The sequence below is a fragment of the Xyrauchen texanus genome, chromosome 15 (assembly GCF_025860055.1).
Source record: "Xyrauchen texanus isolate HMW12.3.18 chromosome 15, RBS_HiC_50CHRs, whole genome shotgun sequence".
Taxonomy (NCBI): domain Eukaryota; kingdom Metazoa; phylum Chordata; class Actinopteri; order Cypriniformes; family Catostomidae; genus Xyrauchen; species Xyrauchen texanus.
In genome coordinates, this window is record NC_068290.1 from 28,061,045 (window position 1) to 28,080,808 (window position 19,764).

The window sequence follows — 19,764 nt, forward strand, 5'->3', positions numbered from 1 at the left end:
GAAGCTCCAAAAATCACATATAGGCCACATAAAAGTAATCCATAAGACTCCAGGGTTTTAATCAATGTATTCTGAAGCAATCTAATTGGTTCCTTTTTCACTGTGTATCTTGCCATTGCAGTCTCTAGGCTAGATGACACTAAGAAGTTTAATCAAGGTTAAAATCATGATCAGCAACGTTACTGCAGATGTCAGTAGTGAAAAAGGAGTTATAATTTGGCCTGTTCTCACTCAAAACCTATTGAATCACTTCACAAGACATGGATATAACCACTGAAGTATTATGTATTACTTTTATGCTGCCTTTATGTGCTTTTTGGTGCTTAAAAGTTTTGGTCACCATTCACTTGCATTTTATGGACCTACAACTGAGATATTCTTCTAAAAATCATTGTTTGTGTTCAGCAGAAGAAAGAAAGACATTAACATCTGGGATGGCATGAGGTTGAGTAAATGATGAGACAATTTTCATTTTTTGGTGAACTACTACTTTAAACTGTAGCAGGAATTTTAAAGACTTTGTGAATAAGACACAATCTATAATTATTAATTTATGCAAAGCACAACAATGACTTGATATATGCCTGCAGAAATGCTACAGAAGCAGATTGCAGGTGGATAGTAAATATGATGCAAGTTTTCGCAGTAAAAACCCACATGCAAATGTGCCACAACTATTTAATACATTCACCCCAATGTTGACAACTTATTGACAACAGCCACCATTGAACGGCAGCTTCAGCCTGGAGAATGCTCATATTCCATATTAGATTCAATCCGTATTCACTGTTTGTGTGTGTGAGAGAGAAGGGAGGAAGTATTGAGTCAAATGTAATGCTCAGACCTGGCACAGATAGTGATTAGATAGGTGCCCACTGTGTGGGTGTGTATATGTCTATGTGTTTGTGTGGTGGGGACAGAAGGCCCAGAGCTGTGGGGAAGAGAAACTGCATCTCCAGACACCACAGTGAGCAGAATATACACCCAAGCCCACTCTTCCTTTTTGACATAATTAATACACGTGATCTTATTCACAATGTCTCTGAAACATGATTTGTAGCAACACTGCATTCTTAAAGTATATATATTAAAAAAAAAAGGAAAACAGGATTTTCCTTGTTCCTATGAAAAAAAGAGGTATACTCTAACCTTTATAACGCAAAGTTCCTCTCCAGTCCACCAGAACAATTTATAAAAAAGCTAATCTAAAAAAAAAAATAGGTCATGTAAAAAGTGTCTTTGTAATGGTGTCACATTGATGAAAACATTAACATATAGGCAGTGTTGGGTAGTAATGGACTACATGTAATATTGGTTACATAAATGGATTACAAAAATCATGTATATGTTATTTAAGTGTCATGAAACCCCCCTAGCTTCAATCTTTTAATCCCTTAAATTCATCCTCTTTAAAAGCACACCACTACAGCCATACGTATTCAGATGGATGTCTTTGCCCCTTGCATCACATCTCGTTGTTTTTTTCAGCATCCTGCCAAGATGGTGAGTTAAAAGCTTTAAAAAGAGTTAAAGTTTTTAAAACAAGTCTCAAGACCCCTATGTTCTTTTTATTTCTGTTGTGCCTCATCTAGCTGTTTTTGAACACATGAATATATCTAATGAAAACATCTCTTGAGAAACGCAACCAAGTCAGGTGAACCAGCAATGAGTCAAATTATACAGGGCTTCCTTAATCGACTAGTCGTTCAGGCAACTAACTAGTTGATTTTGAAAATATGTGGTGATTAAAAAAATTAAATGCTGTATAAGGGTAGAATAGAGTCCCTTTAAAATGCAATTAGAGCCTGATGATCCAGTGCACTTGAGTATCTTTTTTGGTACTATTGCTTGAGAGATTTGCATCAGAGACCGGCACTGACCAGCAAAAGAGATGGCCCTTGCCACAGTCCACCGCAGGGGCCTGGAGGAGAGGGAAGCTGAGCGGGTCAGAGGTGCTGGCACCTGGCCCCTGTCCAGCCAAACGCACAGCTCTATCACAGCCAGCCCGCGGGCACCACCGTATGGCAGGGTTATTCTCAACAAATGCCTGAGAGAGAGAGGAAAATAAAGTGTGAGTGAGAGAGAGAGAGAGAGGAGAAGCAAAGGAGTCATTTAGCCCCACATAAAACATATAATTTTTTTCAACACTTGGATTAAAGCATCTTAAATGTAATTTAGGGCTGGGTGATATGGCCAAAAATATTATAATTTGGTTTTTTTTCCATATTGTACGTTATCGATATATTTCATACCGTTAATCACGGAGGAAATGCATTCCACATGTTTGTTAGACTTCAAGAATGAAGGTAAACATAACTTGATTGTTAACAAGTAAACCTCAGAGTGTAAGCTACCTTTAAAGTATACTCAGTTTAGGATTTAATCCTACATAAGGTTTGTGACATCTTTAGCGGATGCTTGATTCCACTGAAAGACTTTGTGACACTCCACACTCCAGCTCAGTAGGTGGCGGTAATGCACCAAAAGGTGGATTGCCTACCGTCAATAAACAACACAAGAAAAATAAAAACTTTCATACCTGTGACAGTGCTATGGATCATGAAAAACACGTTTAACTAAATAGTACATAAATATAGAGCAATGGTGTTAATGTCGGAGGTGGTGTTGTGTTCAGTTGATATCTGTACTGCATTTTCAGTGCTGTCTTGTTCGGTACACAACAGTATCATATTAGCCGGATAGCTCGCTAGCTTACCAGTTTCCATGACAGTAGGGCTATGTAGCTGCTAGGTTGCTAAAACTTCTAGCTAGTTGTGTGTATAACTTTGCCAAACTGTTCACACTTTTAGCGACACATACCCGAATCGATCATTTAGATGTAGAATATCGCTAAAGTTTTTTTTTTTTTTTTATAAATATTTGTATTGTTTTATCACCCAGTCCTAATGTAAGTGTGAAATTTCTGCAACACTGGTTAGACAAAAAGAATAGGCCTACCACAAAATCACACCATTTGTTTAGCCATTGTTGTTCTGCCGGGTCAGTCGAGGTACTCAAACAACACAGCAATTTTTTGATAGCGGCACACATTTATTGTTTAAACCTTTTGGTGGAATCAACATACAAATTACTAGGCCATTTCCACACTGATATGTTTTTGTATGAAAAAGCATATTTTTCTCTTGATTTTGGCCTTCTGTCCACACAGAGAGTGTTTTTGACAGCGAAATTTGAGCTTTTCGAAAACGCTCTTCCAAGTGGATAACTTAGAAAATGGCGTCTTCGCATTGTAGTGTGGACAGGGAAATGGGTATTTGAAAATTATGACGTATTTGTTGTCATGAGACCTAGTCATGTGATCCATTCAACCCAAAACAATCAAGATGGTGACCCATGTTGTAGCAGCATCATTGTGCCTGATATTCACTTTTATAGCATTGCTAAAGATAAATGTTACTTTGTTCAACATTTGCATTACATTCCTTCAAAGGCGATGGGAAGTTTATTCGAAACTGCTATCCCTTAGTCCCTTAGTACACTCTGACCATGAAAATGGCTGCAACAGAGCTCAGACGCCCCTGTGGAAGATTCAACATCACTATGGCAACATAATGAAAGGCGTAGGACTCCACAGCGTGAGAAGTTTCATTCTCAGATAAGAGGTGCCATTGTTACGGTTACTTCAACCCTCTCAGCTCCTGTTACACTGTTCATGACTGACTTAACAATAAGACTAAACACACAAACTCCACTAAGAGGACAGATCTGTGTGGCAGGAAAACTCTGCATGATGATAAAAAGGGTGTTAAATTCAAACTGGGAGATGGAGTGCTGACTGAATGATAATGTCCAGCAATTTAAGAAAAATTAAGAAACTGAGCATTAACCCTAATTTCAGTTTAATGAGATGAATTAATCTCCCTGCTCAATCTGAAAAACCTGAAGACAATAGCAAGTTCACTTAAATGTCAATAGTCTCACATGGGCTGAGAAAGTCCAGGGAAATGATCACTCAAGTGCAACACAAGGTTCATAGTAACACAAGTAACAAGTGAGATTAACTTTACTAAAAGGGCTGGGATTCTCAATACGTGTGATAATTTTGCTGCGAATGTAAAGCAACAGAAAAATCACTAAGTTCCCTAAAGAGGGTATGATAGCATTAAGACTGTATTAATCGCATCTATGATTTAAACTTGAAATGCCAAAAATGTCGATAGAGTAAGTTAGATTAATTTCTGTGAATCATTTCAAATCGGTGTATCATTCGTTCTTTCCATATTCAATTAAGAAATAGGAAATAAGAAAAATGGCCACAGGACACGGACAGGATGCGTTTTGATCATTTGATTATCATCTAAAAAGAAACAAAAAGAGGTGAAAATGCATTCACACTTATGGGTGGCCCTGAAATGACCCTTTCTTCTGATTGGTCAACCTGCACCATCAATAGATCTTCCTCAGTGCCATGAGACAGAATAACTGTTCACTGCTATTAAATTGTTAAGATGAATTTGTCTCAGTTAATATAATCGAAAATAAAAAATATACCATAAATACATAAGACTACAGAAGCATAAACTTATACTGTAAAGAAATAGTCTTACAATTGTGAGAGCGAGCACTCACAGGGCGCTTGGGTGCGAGCGACTTGCTTATCATATGAAGTTCAAATCTCTCAAAAGCTCAACCAGTGAATTTAAAATCAGCATTTACACATTGTCTTCAGGGCTGTGTTTCTTAAAAGCATTTCAAGCTTAAGTTAATCATAGAGACCATTGGCACCAATGGTTTCTACGATCTACTAGCAAATGCTGCTTTTGGGAAATGCACCCCTGATTTGTCTGAGAATAAAAGACATGCAATACTGCCATGTTGTAGCCTACAACCCAGTAGGCTACCCATACTGCCTTTTAAAACATGGGTGTCGGAATGATCTAAGCTTGGCTTTTAAAATCATTTAGTCCTATCCACTGATATATAAATACTTATTGTTTTATATTAAATATATTAATATCTTCCAATTAATTATTTGTAATTTACTGTTGTAGATGTTAAAATTCGCTGGCATGAATGCAACCTATAACTTTCATCTGTCTGCTTGGATGCGGCCGTTAGACTGAAAGCTATTGCTTATTCCCTGAATTTTTGTTCAATATGAAATATGTTTCATCTGCAATATGTTAAATGACAAAAAACCCAACTGAAGCAGCTCAGTTAACAGATATTCCACTAAAATAACTGAGAATTTTTGTAATGTTTGCATTGAGATACAAGTATTTAGCCTAATCAGCAGAAACGGTGCCCCGACATTTTTCACACTTTCTTTTTGCTCTTATACGTTTTGAAGTAAACACTGACGCATATAACATTTATTTATATTATGCACAATTTAACAAATTACCAATTCCTCCTCTATTTTGGCTTCTAGCAGGTAATTAAATGGTTTTCCTGGGCAGAGAGATATGGGAGGCAGCGGAGGCGAGGGGAGTACTTGAAGCTTTGTGCCATTAGCGGCTTGGAGAAAATTACCCTAATGTCATTGCAGGGAGCGATTCTTCCATTACTCTCTACTGATTTCTCATGTCAGAAAAATCACAAAACAGAAATACCAATTTAAAACACTTATTTAAAGCAATAATTATTGGGACAAAAGACTTCCAGACTCTAATGTCCATCGGACGTGGTACACAGCATGTAAAATCGGGACTGTCCCGGTATTATCGGGACATCTGGCCACCCACGAATGCCATACTCAACTGTATCTGATTCTCCAGTGCAGTATGAACTATCCAGCTGTGCCCAGAACTGATCATCTGTGCTGTGTGGTAGCCTAACACTTATAAATGTATAGAACCGTTTTTGTGGCACGAGGAATGATAACTGTAAGAAGACATTTGTCATTCAGAGCGAGGGACTAATTTATAAACATATATAAAAAAAAATATATATATATATATATATATATATATATATATATATATATATATATATATATATATATATATATATATATATATATATATATATATATATAATATTTATCGCTCTCACTAATCACTCGCTTCACGTGACAATGATTGTCCGAATGCTGAGTCACATGCTTGAGCACGCTGGCACAAAGGCGACACCCCTTCATCAGTGACCGAATTCAGCAAACATTTTACTGTTATGTATGCATTATAGGCATTGTGTTGTGATAGATACCAAAGTTGCAATAAACATGGCATGTGTTGGAGTAGACATTGAGGGGAATTCATCTAAACAATTTAACAGCAGTGAACAGTTATTCTCTCTCACAGCATTGAGGAACAACAGCCGACGGTGCAGGTTGACCAATCAGAAGAATGGGCGTTTCAGGGCCACCCACATGTGCAAATTCATTTTCACCTCTTTTTGTTCCTTTTTAGATGGAAAATTTAATTATCAAAACAGCATTTTTCTAATTTTCTATTTTTAACTTGAGAATAAAATCCAAAGTATAAAAACAAGCTGTTTATTTATTTATGAATTGGTTTTGTAAATGATTAATGAAATAAAGTTTTAAATTTTTTCCGATTTTGGATTCTTAATTGAATATGGAAAGAATGAATGATACACTGATTATTTCAAACTTTCAGTTTCAATTAATTGATTTATTACTCAGATTCAACGATTTGCTTGCGTCATCACTTAAAATGTTCACAGAAGTCCCTGTGTGGCTTTTCCATGTTTTAAAATGTTTAGCAAAAATGTCAATAAAAATTGCTGTTATTTCTTTGTATTGTTATATTGGTGCATATAAATGAAAATGATTAAATAGCATGCTTCCTTCAATTTATATCGAGACACATATAGAGTATATTCAAAAGGATAAAAAATTTTTAAATATGCTTGTTTTAGCCATTGCAAATATTTAAATATACTTGTTTTTACCATTTCACAAACAAGGCTTTTTGAACTAGTGATTTTGATTCTTACAAATTACAGACTAGCTACATTAGAAATGCAATTACTATAATTTACCTGCAAGGTAGTTTTAACTCACCACACTAAATAACTATGTCAAACATGCATTTCATCATGTGATTATACCTTGATGTCAAACTGCAGATAGCGTTTGTCCATCTCTCTGGACACAATACTCTCAATGACCTCAACAGGAACCAGCTGGAAGCAGTCATACGCTGGACAGAAGATGTTATGGGCCTCCCCCTCCTGGATCTTCAGATTCAAGAAGCTGTGGGGAGAAACACAATAATGACTAAAGTGTTAGACCATTCGTGAGAACTGAGGGTGACTGTAATATGACTAAAAGACTGAATGAAAGGAACGCTTCAATAAATCACCTTTCCCAGCATCCTCTGCAGAACTCATGACCACATGGAATATCAACAGGCTCCTCAAACATGGAGGCTGCACACATACAAATGCCGCACTGGAAGTAGAAAGCAAAACAACCCTAGTAAGACAACTAAAAAAAAGTTTGTTTTCCTCCAACCAACCATTTATTTATCCAGACATAAAATATATTCAATACATATAATAAAGCAAAATAATATGAATCAAATAACCAAAGTTTGATGAAATCTTGTTTGATTGTCTCAAATCATTATGACAAACTGGACTATCCAAAACATTTAGAAAATGAAACACCATTATGCCTATATGGTCTGTTATTATCAAGCTTGTTTGTGGTGGAGACTGTGGCTTTATTGTAAACTCTAAAGTGGTGATAACACACAGAAGAGCCCATTTTTTACTACAATGTCTGTATTGATACTTGAAAGAACTGATTGTGCTACAACACACTAAGGCGTCTCTGGAATCTCATGAACTGGGCTTACTAGACACAAATCATTATGGAGAAAGAGTTCCAGAGTTCCAATTTAACACCTAAATGTTTACATTTTACCACATGATTGCACACATTTGGATCCTTTAAATGAAAATGTCTGCTGATGAAACATATTAAATAAGTGTTAATAATAGAGAACAAAGTTTGATCCCTCACCAGGGAGCGATCATCATCTGCAGGGGTCAAGCTGACCTCGTCTGGGGAGGTGATGGACGAGTGGGTTGTGCGAGGTGTACGGGGTGAGGGCAGGGTGTCCCAGGTGTTATAGCCTCTGGGTGGGGGAGTGGGCATCTGAACACCCGAGCGCTGGCAGCAGCCTTCAGCATTAGACATCCACGCTTCCAAAAGTTTCTCCATGTCCCAGTCTAAATATAAGAGGGACGTTCTCATTCTTTATATTTTCAGCTGTTTCAAAAAAGGAACAAGGCTAATTGCTCCCCAAAAAAAGTATTCATTACTCATGGGCAGATTTGGACATCTTTGGGTGAAAAAAACCCAACCAGATGTTTAGGACAGCACTTAAGTGTCAGCATATTAAACCTGGCTCTCATCTCAAACAGTTGGTATTGGAAACAAAAGCACTAAAGCAGATGAAATATACAATTAGTAATAATGAGTTATTAATATAAAGCATCATTTCTTAAACTAGACAAGTTCTAGTTTTCTGCAAACAGAAGAAAACTTCCTCCTGTTCTAAACAATGACATAGTGTGGTGATATCTAAAACAATACTTTGATATCTGTGAATGAAATAATCAGCCACTGGTGTAAATGTGAGAAAAGCTTTTGTTTTTGCGGAACACGTGAAATACAGTGTGCATTTGACAGTTGGTAATATTGCTCACTATAAATCTGGTGGAACGCTGTCACCACCTCCTTTTCTGTGTCCCTATTTTACATTTGAATAATAACTTGTGCATTTACATTTTTGGAATTGCGTGAATGTGTGTAGCTTTTTGCTTCACAAAGTATTACCGTAACACGTCTGGTCATTTTACTTTTACAATTTCCATTTTTTTCTGTAGAATTTTGCGTGTAGAGACTCCTTGAAGGCCTACCCATCAGGTTAGGTCTGAATTTTGAAGCAGTCTTTTTAGATCCTTTTAGTTCAAGAGTATTTAAAGCAGCTAAAATATCGGTCGATATTTGGCATTTTTGCTTTTTTTGGCAACGACTGATAAAGCGGCCTGACTGATATATCAGTCCATCACTAATTGTCAAATTGTGATTATTAAACCACAATATAATTCAGTAAATACATTGTAACCGTGTTTGTTTGGCCGATTAACAGAAGTGTTAACTTTCCCTCGTGTCAATTTTCTTTTCAAGCTTATGCAAATTTGAGTAAATACTGCATAAAATAAGTATTTGCTTCACTTTAGAAATTCTGCGTGCATCAGATTTGCTGTTGTTAATTTGTTTTATGTTTATCTGCATTTATATCGGCCATCCTGCTCTCTAGATATCGGTATTGACAACAGCCACTGAAAAACCTGTAACGGTTGACCACTAATGACAATACTAAGATTTTTATATTATTCAATAATTTTTCAGCCCTAAAGGATCATGAAATTAGTCTAATGAGGAAACATAATGGCCAAAAAACTAACCTTTTAAAGGAATTTTAAATCGTCAGCAAAATCATTGCAATAATATCTTGAATATTCAATAAATCGCCCATCGCTATATATATAAAAAAAAAATTGGGAGTCAAAAGTATACATTTGGGTTTAACAGTAAAAGAAGGTGAGACTGCATATTTCAGCCTTGGCTGGCGGTCTCCAGAGAGGCCATGGCAATAATAGCAGCGAGCATGAATCAGAGCTCTGCCCTTTTCTCCCATGGGCTCCAGTCATCTGGAACAAGGCCTGCTAGACAGACTACACACATAATTGGAGATTATTAAAGAAAGCACTGATCCAATTATGAGTCTAGGGCCAGAGAGCCTTTAACAGTTTAGCAGCTCTAAACATGAGAGCTCTTGTAAAAATAAGGGGAAGGAAACATCCTGGTGGCTTTCTGAATGTCTGCATGGAGAGGACAAATGCTATTCAGATTCGATAAAAAGAAAAAGAACTTGCAGCTTTTTCAACTCTTTTCAGGGATGAAAATCTGTAGCAATTGTAGAGTTTACTACAGCTGCTTTAAATACTCTTGAACTAAAAGGATCTAAAAAGACTGCTTCAAAATTCAGACCTAACCTGATGGGTAGGCCTTCAAGGAGTCTGTACACGCAAAATTCTACAGAAAACAATGGAAATTGTAAAAGTAAAACGACCAGACGTGTTACGGTAATATGGAATTGGGGGGTAAAATGAGCTTAACTGTCCTGAAAATAATGTCACAATGCAAGAAATTTTAATAGTACTAATTTTAGGCTTCATTTTCTTTTTGCACATAGTGACCAGGACTTTTTCTTGACAGGTTTCATGAGAATCACCCAGTGGCGGTCTAAAGATCTTTATGAGTGTGACAAAAGAGTACAGTGAGCACGAAGAAGAGCCTCTGCGGTGAAAAGAGGAGCTTGCAGCATGTCAGCCGTCTCCACTATCAGCATGTCCTTCAGTCTCCTGAGGTCCTGCACTCGCAAACCTTCGTAAAACTTAAACACACAAAAAGCCATTCTTTAATCATTCAGCAGAGGCTGTTTCAGAGCTGAATCAATATAGTTAGTCAAATGCACTTAACATTTATATTTTAATTGGTCTAAAAAAAAAATGTAGGTTAAAATCGGTCACATCTGGCCACCAGGCCCTGAGGTAATTTCTCTGATGTCGCAAAAAATTCCACAGTTTGTTTGGAGAGCTCACCTCCCTGCGGTCTAAGGCAGCATACTCTGCCTCGATATCCTCAGCGCGGGGGTCGGTAGAGAAGACCATCTGAGACTCCAGATTGAGCGCAAGCTCCTTATGGTGCTGCCTCTCTGCACAGTCACATGGGGTCTCCTTGTTTTCATTCTCTGCAAATAGGTCTGCACCACGCTTCACCAGAAACTGCAGAGAAATTTGGACAAGTGGACAATGCTGTTTATATACAGTGAAAAGACCATTAAAATAAATAATGGAAAAAATTTCCTTTTACTGAATAAGGCTGCATTATCTTGATGTGGGATGGAAAATATGAAGAATTTTGTGCTAACATCACTAAAGGTTTCAGTCAATAAGTTTGTGTGGTTTAGTTCAGGTTTGAGTGCTCTAATACATGAAGCTTCAAAACTCTAAAATAAAATAAGCTTAGCAACTAAAGGAAGGATAAACCACTTCCCATATCTTTTGTTGTTGACATTAAAGTGTTGGCATGCAATCAAACTTGTCTGTCAATTGATAGATGCTAGCCAAATTAGTCAAATTCCAAAAAGGATAGTGTGAGTAACCTGCCATCAACCTCAAAAACGTAGCTATTTAAAGTAAAATAATAACAAATATATAGTTCATGGTAATTTTTTAAAGCATTTCATGTGATAACTAATTTAATTACTGTGTTGGGTAGCCACTTGATGTCTAATGTATACCTGAGCCCTAAAGCAAAACCAGTTAAAAAACAAATTTGTCCATTTTAGTTCTGAACAAAAAAGCCCCATCTATAATCATAATCAAATGAGTGCACACGCCTGTACCTCAACACATGTCTTCATCCCTGAGGCAGCGCCGTAGTGCAGAGGGGTGTTCTTCTTATTATCAGTTGCACTGACGTCTGCGCTCTCATATTCACCACGATCCAGTTTGGCGCCGGTCCATTTTAGGATCATCTGGAGGCACTCGGCTCGTCTGCGCTCATCTTCATAGGGCCGGGCCAGACGTGGCTGTAGCGCCCCTTCTGATAGTAGGATGTGGGGCCCCATGCACAACACGTGCAGTGCTGTCTCATTGTGCACATTTCGTTTGTTAGGGTTCCCATCTTTGCTAAAGAGGAAGGACCTGCACAAGAATAAAGCTCGCCTTAAAACAAATACTGGAAAAAGTTACAAAAATAAGCAACAATATAGCAAATGCGGTCATCTTTTATTCATCCTCATATCATTCCAAAACAATTGGACTTTATGTAGAACACAGAAATTTAAAGGATGGCCTGTTCACTGACTTCAGTACAATGACAGTTAATAGAGACTCCGTATTAAGCTTATATAATACCCCCAAATTTTGCATAAAAGTAGTCCACAAAACACATGCATCATATTTTCCAAGTTTCTGAAGACATATGATAGCCTTTGTGAAGCAAAAATATATATATATTAAGCTTATTTACTGTGACTTCCGCAATAGCTCTCTTTTGCACTTTCATGAAAGCAGGAGAGAAACTAAATGTAGGCTGGTTTACTTTTAAAAGTAAGCTGCACCCTGATAAGACGGTCCAGAATTGTCATTTTTAATTACTGAAAAGGCTAATATTGGCTTTACCAAGAAGTCAAATACAAATAGAATGGCAGACATATACAAACACAAAACTACTCTTATTGTTACTCGATATCGGCCGATACCTAAAACTAGGTAGTGCTTGTATTGCCTTTGAAATAAAATTGCTATTGGTGCGTCTCTACTTGTGAATGCAAAAACAGTGCAAATTCTTGCATGAACACACAAACATGTGAACAAGCTTCTCTCATGCACTCATAAATGCGCAGAAGATCCATGTTGCAAGTCAACATTTTCGCCATAAAAAAAAATTATATAACTCAACAAAACCTAGTTTAGAAGACTTGGAACTACTTTTATAAAAAGAAATGTGTGTCCTTTTGTAAAGTGAGTCTCCATCAACTGCCATTGTGTTGAAATCAGTGAGTGGAACATTCTTTAAAATTCCTCCTTTTGTGTTTTGCAGAAAAAAATAAAGCCATAGTGGTTTGGAACAACATGAGGGAGAGTAAATGATGACAAAAACCTTTTTATCTTTGGGTGAAATTTTTTTACACCTAAGAGTGTTTTCCTAAATGGTAAATGATTGCTCCTTGCTTGGTTAGATAGGCCCACTAGATTTTCATATTCAGTAGTTATTTACTATGATTTTTGCATTTTTAATATATGCGTAATTAATAACAATTAGATAAGTATTTTCCATTAATTACCTAGGCTGTGGTAGCCTGCCACAGTCTAATTTGTCCCACCACCGAAAATATTTTAACACTTTATACTAATAACATAAAAGGTCTCTAGTGTTTTGTGCCATTGCTTCAGCAAAGCATCTCTCACTCCCAGTCAGCATCTGATGAGCAAGTTCAACACAGGTAATCACTTTTGCTTAATTTCTTTGATGGCTCACGATTTTGTGTTTTTACCATTTGTGAACTGTGTTAAACTCCATCTTGTTTACCATGCTTTGTGGGTGTGACTTTTTTGCCGTGTCATCACCATTCATCGCTGTACAACCAATGTGTTAATGATTAAATTACTACTAGAGCACAAAATTTTTTACCAGAGCACAAAGTTCTTCATAGATCTTGCCTCTTAATTTTGCTCTCAAAGTGCACCAGATTGATGGAGTGGTGGTGGTGTAGTGGTCTAAACCACATAACTGGTAAAATGGTCATCAGAAGGTCACTGGTTTGATGCCCACAGCCACCACCATGGTGTCCTTGAGCAAGGCACTTAACTCCAGGTTGCTCCGGGGGGATTGTCCCTGTAATAAGGGCTCTGTAAGTCGCTTTGGATAAAAGCGTCTGCCAAATGCATAAATGTAAATGATGCATTTAACTTTAAAATGTACACAATTTTCTTACAGGGGAACATGCCCCCGGACCCCCCTAGAGGCTCAGAGGTCCACCCACTACAGTCTCACAAAATCCTGTGGGAAACACTGTAGAGATAAACTACAGAACTGAATATCACTAGAGAAAACATGGTTTACCTGAGTATGCGTGTCATGGCATGTCTAGCAGCATAATGGAGCGGGGTGTTGTGTTGATATGGTTCCCCATATGAGGTGTTAGGGTCTAGTGACTCTTTGAACTGAGGGTTGCCCTCGTAGAGCTGATAGGCCAGAACCTCGTCTCCACTGATCAGTGCCTTGCGGAACTTGGTGGCAGTGTTCCCCATCTCTCGGTTCCCAGCACTCCCAACTGATCAGACCTTTTCAGCCTGTGGGCTCGCAACTTACCAACATGGTGGACTTCCTGGGAACATCAATAAAGCAAAGAATGTGTCCACTGTGCAGAGAACTTCATCAAATAAGAGTTAGGTCATGCTTGTACATTAGAGTTAAGCTACATTCTACAGTTAACATAAGAAAAATGTAACTCCAACACAGGGCAAAGTAATACACAAAACACCAACCAAAGAAAGATACATTTTACAGAATAAGTTCTATTAAAGGAATAGATAACGCAAACAATTACAGTTCTGTCATTATTTGTTCACAATAACCTTGTTCCAAACCGGTGTGCAAATGTTTTTTATTTTTTTTGTGGAACGCAAAATGAGACTTGTTCATGCATCTCTTTTCCATACAATGGCACTTCATACTAGTGACCATTTCAGTTTAACTCCAAAAAGCACTAACTGTATTATACTATAGTATTTTGGCTTTTTTTTTTTTTTTTTACATTTTTTCAAAATATTTTTTCTATAATTATTCTAATTATGGTTCTACTCAATAAAACATTATGGGAGTGAGGGAATATACACTCACTGATCATTTTATTGGGAACACAATTGTCCTAATTAAGTGTCCAACGTGGTCTTCTATTGTTGTAGCCCATCAGCCTCAAGGTTCGACGTGTTGTGCATTCTGAAATGCTATTCTGCTCACTACAATTGTACAGAGAGGTTATTTGAGTTACTGTAGCCTTGCTGTCAGCTCGAATCAGTCTGGCCATTTTCCATAGATCTCTTTCATCAACAAGACATTTTCGTCTGCAGAACTGCTGCTCACTGGATATTTTTTAGATTTTGGCACCATTCTGAGTAAACTCTAGAGACTGTTGTGCCTGAAAATCCCAGGAGATCAACAGTTACAGAAATACTCAAACCAGCCCATCTGGAACCAACAATCATGCCACGGTCGAATCACTGAGATAAAAAAATAAATAAATAAATAAATAAATTTCCCCATTCTGGAGGTTGAAGTAGTGTTGTCACAGTACCAAAATTTCAGTAGTCAGTACCAATACCATTCAAATTTCACGGTACTCGATACCATTTTCGGTACCAAAGCAAGAACAGGTTACTAAAAAAACACTCTTTTATTAACAAAGTTAACAAAACATTAGCAGCAGAACAAAGAACAGAAATATGCCATTGTACAAAAATGTACAATGTATGCTTAAAGTATTTTTGAACACTTATATAAGATTTGCTTCAACTTTTATTTAAGTTTTTACCAAGTACTAAAAAAAATAAATAAATAAACAAGCATACAATAGAATGAATAAAAAACAATTTCCAAACTAATGCGCAAAGTGCTCTCTTATTAATAAAGCTGCATATTGCCATTTTTCTTCACGATAAGAAATGCACCGTGACATATAATATGATTAAATAAATTGCGAGCAATCGTGTTCTAATCTAGATACATTAAGTATGCACGCTCGAGGGATGAGCGTCCCCGAGGTAGAGTCTCTCTCAGCCGGGTGCAGTTTCAATCTCTCCCCCTTTGACATTCACGCAACTCATTGAAGAGGCGCTTACCACACAGAGAAATGCCAGTTTCTGAGTTTAAAGTTATTAACATGACCTGCTTCTGTATTATTTGCACTTTAATAAAGCTATAACACATTAAATATAACTGCATTTGTAACGCCGGGATGTTTCCTTTAAAGAGCTCCGGCTCGACTTATTCCAAAACGAGACTGCTTCTGAATGTACTTTTTTTTATTATATAAAATTCCCTAATACTTTGGGATCTACATAAGAAGACGTTGTGAAAGTTTAGAGTGCATCTGGACTGTGATCTGTGTAATTCTTCTCCTCCGTCAGGCGTGAACTGCAGTACTGCTCTCGCGCATCATTAGTTTAATACGATTTCATTTTACGTTACCGTAATTTCCGGACTATAAGCCGCAACTTTTTTCCCACGCTTTGAACCTCGTGGCTTATACAATGACGCGGCTAATATATGGATTTTTCCCGCTTTCAAATTTTATAAAATTAAAAAAAAAAAAAAAACATTCTGTGACGTGCTCAGTTTTTTGGCGGCGTGAAGCTTTCATTAGACCAATGAAATTGCCGAACGGGTTAAGGTCAAAACAACTTTTTTTGTTTACTGTTTAGATTAAATAGAGCGCGCTCAAACTTCCCATCATTCTGATTACGGTAGTCATTTTGTCACCCTCACCATGGCAAAGACATGGAGAAACGCATATGATGCTGCTTTCAAGTTGAAGGCGATTGATCTGGCTGCTGCACGGGAGCTTGGTCTTAATGAGTCGATGATAAGACGCTGGAAACAGCAGCGTGAGGAATTGACTCAGTGCAAAAAGACAACTAAATCTGAGGCTATTCAACTCCGACACCGAAGGAGATGACTTCAGTGGTTTCATGTGCACAAGAGGAGGAAGATAGTGACCAATGACTTTCTTGGTAGGCTACTGTTTACTGCAAATGTTTTATTACAAGCCGTGTGTGGCAGCGGGGGCGTGGTCAAGCGCCTGTCCGGAGAGAAAAGCTGTAAGGCGCTTACACCTGCGCTAAATTATGTCTAACACCGGTGTCTAATTTCAAGTGCCCTGCTTCACGTGTCCTTCTTGGGAAAACTGTCACACGGGCACCAGTGTGACAGTTTTCAGCAGGGCACTTGACGTTCCAGGTAAGGCTTTTAATGGCCACAGCAGTGTTTACAATCAATTTTATAAAGTTTCTCAATTCTTCTATGCGCCAACACTAGACTGACGTGTGTCACTCTCTCAGCTCTGTGGCTGCTGCCTTTTTATGCCGCTCTCCCCGTACTTACTGAAATTAGACACCGGTGTTAGACATAATTTAGCTCAGGTGTACGCGCCCTTACCGCTTTTCTCTCCCGGACGGGCGCTTGACTACGCCCCCGCTGCCACACCGTGTTTCGTTAAAGCCTATTTATTTTTGTTACAAGCCGTGTTTCGTTAAAGCCTGAGTAAAGTTAATTTGTTTCAAATGTACCGGTAGGCACCTGCGGCTTATAGACAGGTGCGGCTTATTTATGTTCAAAATAATATTTTATTTAAAAATCAGTTGGTGCGGCTTATATTCAGGTGCGCTCAATAGTCCGGAAATTACGGTAAATGTGATCAAACGACTATTTGACAACAAACATTTTCCTCGTCATTTTTTTATTTTCGACATTGTCGATAATGCCGACTAATTGTTTCAGCCCTAATGCAAATGATAATATGCTTTTAAACTAACCTGCTTTGGTTGCTTGAATTAATCTGGGTTGTCTTTCAGGTGCTTTATTAAGTTTGATGTGTTTCCTCCTTTCGTCAGAAAATTGCGAAAGCAGCATTTACAAATAGGTTTTTGGTGATCTATGATGTTTCCCTTTTCATCAGCCTCAAATACAAAGAATTTCCAAACCTAGCTTTTTCCACTTTTCTTTTCGACAAGATTCAGTTGAGACTCCGCAGCAGCTTTTCTTGTCGCCATCTTTTGCTTGTTTGAAATTGTGGTATCGTAAAAAAAAAATTGTTTCAGTACCGACTTGGTACCAGAGTACCGGTATTTTTGACAACACTAGGTTGAAGTGAACATTAACTGAAGCTCCTGAACTGTATATGCATGCTTTTTATGCATTGCACTGCTGCCAAAATATTGGTTGATTAGATAATCACATGAATAAGTAGGAGTACAGGTGTGCCTAATAAAATTCTTTATTAGGTGTTTTTTTGTCTTTTGTAGATTAACAGCCATGGTCTGGTAAATATGAACTGGTCATGTGGAAAAGATTTGCATGAAGACTCTTCAAAATTTGAAATTTTGAAGATTCTTCCAAAGAAAGAAAGTCACATGGATTTGAATCAACATGAGAGTGAGTAAATAATGACAGTATTTGAAATTTTGTGTGAACTATTCCTTCAATTATTTAAACTTTAAAACCCTCTGTGTCTGAGTCAAAACCTGCATGAAAAAGGCCAGAAGTGCCTATTAGGAGTGAACTGAATCCCCACAACAGCCAAACAGCATTTTAAAGTCACCCGCATGAGAGGCCTGACAGGAGCAGATGCTAAACATGTCCCACTTCACACGCCTGCCCTTTAGAAGACCTGCAAGAGGGTAACCGTCTTTGAGAGCTGATCTTAAACCAGGGTGTCAACACAAATCCATCTCAACCTTTATAAGCGAAAAACTAAAACCGGTCTTGGATCAGAAGCAAGCAGTTAATTGTCCCAACACACTGACTCATTCTCCACAGGAGCTTGAGAGGGAAAAAAAACACAGACTTCCTCCAAGAACACTAGGAGCTTCCGGCTCCTTCTGCCAACTGCTGTCAACCAACTGAGAGCAGGTTCTGTCGAGGGGCAGTATTCAGCAGGGCAAAAGTTATGCCCCCACAAATGCCATCTGTCAACATGGACACCTGAGTTGTCAGCTGTCTTCATATTTTCACTGACATTAGAGGTATAGAATCTAACATATAGAGAAATTTTAACCAGATTTATATGCTGTTGAACCAAAAAAAACTGCAAAAAAAATAAATAAAACACACACACACACACACACACACACACACACACACACACACACACACACACACACACATTACAATAGCTGACTTCAATTCCACTACAGTCAGAGAACCTCTTGGGTAAAACAACTCGACTGGCCCATTTTTATGGCCAAACTCATTTGGGTGGTCTTGAGTTGGCATATATAAAACGATTAATGTGAACACAACATTGCTAAACTTTCATAAATATAACATAAGAAATCAAACCATATAATAATTAAAATCTGTAGGAAAACAGAAAGTCACTCCGTTGTGACTGCTTACCACACATCATTTTATTTTTGTCATATAAAATTTTAATGCGCCTGTCAAATCTACCCTTACAAAAATATATTGCCATGGTAACCACAGTTTCCACCACAATGCCATACGGTGCATCCCAAACCGCACACTTCTGCACTATCCTTCGTCATTTTGTAGTATAAGTTGTTCGAGCAGTATGTTAACACTGAAAAGAAAAACAAAAATAAGTGTGCTACGAGAACCCAGATGATGCACATCTTGAACCATCACTAAGAAGTGTGAAATGTTGGACACTTCTTGCACTCAGCGTTCACGGATAGCCTTATGTTGCGGAAGGGGTGGAGTAACCTGGCTGCAATGCTGGTCTGACAAAACAACTGAAAATAATGGATAATGTAGCAACTAGCAAACTTCAGTTAAGACAGCACCTTACAAATGTAAGTGTAATGCTTGACAATCACACCATGCTGTGTGAATATATACGTTGTTTGTGATACAGTGGACTCAAGATGGCGCAGAGTATGGCTGCTGAGTTGCGAGCTCTGACACAACACTGCAGTTTATTGTTTGTTTTGTTTACAGTTTTTTTGTCTTGGATGTTGTCTGCCTTATTGTACAACAGACAAACGCTTTTGGACATTGGTTAAACACTGAAAACCGGACTTCAAATTCCTCAATGCCGACCCGCTGTTTACAAACACACCAGTGGAGCCCTTTGTCTGGGCTGCCTGGCCACGGAAACGCAGAAGGTTTTGGGGAAAAAGACCCGCCGTTCTCATCAGAGTAAGACGTCGCGCAAATTGACCCCCGCTACCCAGTATACTACTGGCAAATGTTCGGTCTCTTGACAATAAGCCCTGCGATCTGAGAGCGCGGATCTCTTCCCAACGAGAGACAAGGGACTGCTGCATTATCTACCTTACTGAAACCTGGATGTCTGCAGAGATTCCAGACTCGGCCATCGAACCCGTGGGTTTCTCCATGCACCAAACGGACAGAGCAAAAGACCTCTCAGGTAAAAGCAGAGGTGGTGGTGTATGTTTTATGATCAACAAATCATGGTGTGATCAGAGGAATGTACATTTTATCAAGTC

The 19,764-nt window shown here is 38.0% G+C and overlaps 1 protein-coding gene across 1 annotated transcript in view; it reads right to left on the reverse strand.

Annotated features, from left to right (window-relative positions):
• The window catches only part of LOC127656151 (ankyrin repeat and IBR domain-containing protein 1-like), a 44,270-nt gene that overhangs the window by 12,754 nt on the left and 11,752 nt on the right, over positions 1-19,764 (reverse strand). Inside the window, exons 2-9 of the mRNA XM_052144329.1 lie at positions 13,640-13,904; positions 11,415-11,715; positions 10,609-10,791; positions 10,283-10,400; positions 7,955-8,163; positions 7,290-7,378; positions 7,036-7,180; positions 1,881-2,047 (exon numbers count right to left, since the gene is read on the reverse strand). Of these exons, the coding sequence (XP_052000289.1) occupies positions 1,881-2,047; positions 7,036-7,180; positions 7,290-7,378; positions 7,955-8,163; positions 10,283-10,400; positions 10,609-10,791; positions 11,415-11,715; positions 13,640-13,827 (1,400 nt within the window). The 5' untranslated portion in view covers positions 13,828-13,904. The remainder of the gene's footprint in view (positions 1-1,880; positions 2,048-7,035; positions 7,181-7,289; positions 7,379-7,954; positions 8,164-10,282; positions 10,401-10,608; positions 10,792-11,414; positions 11,716-13,639; positions 13,905-19,764) is intronic.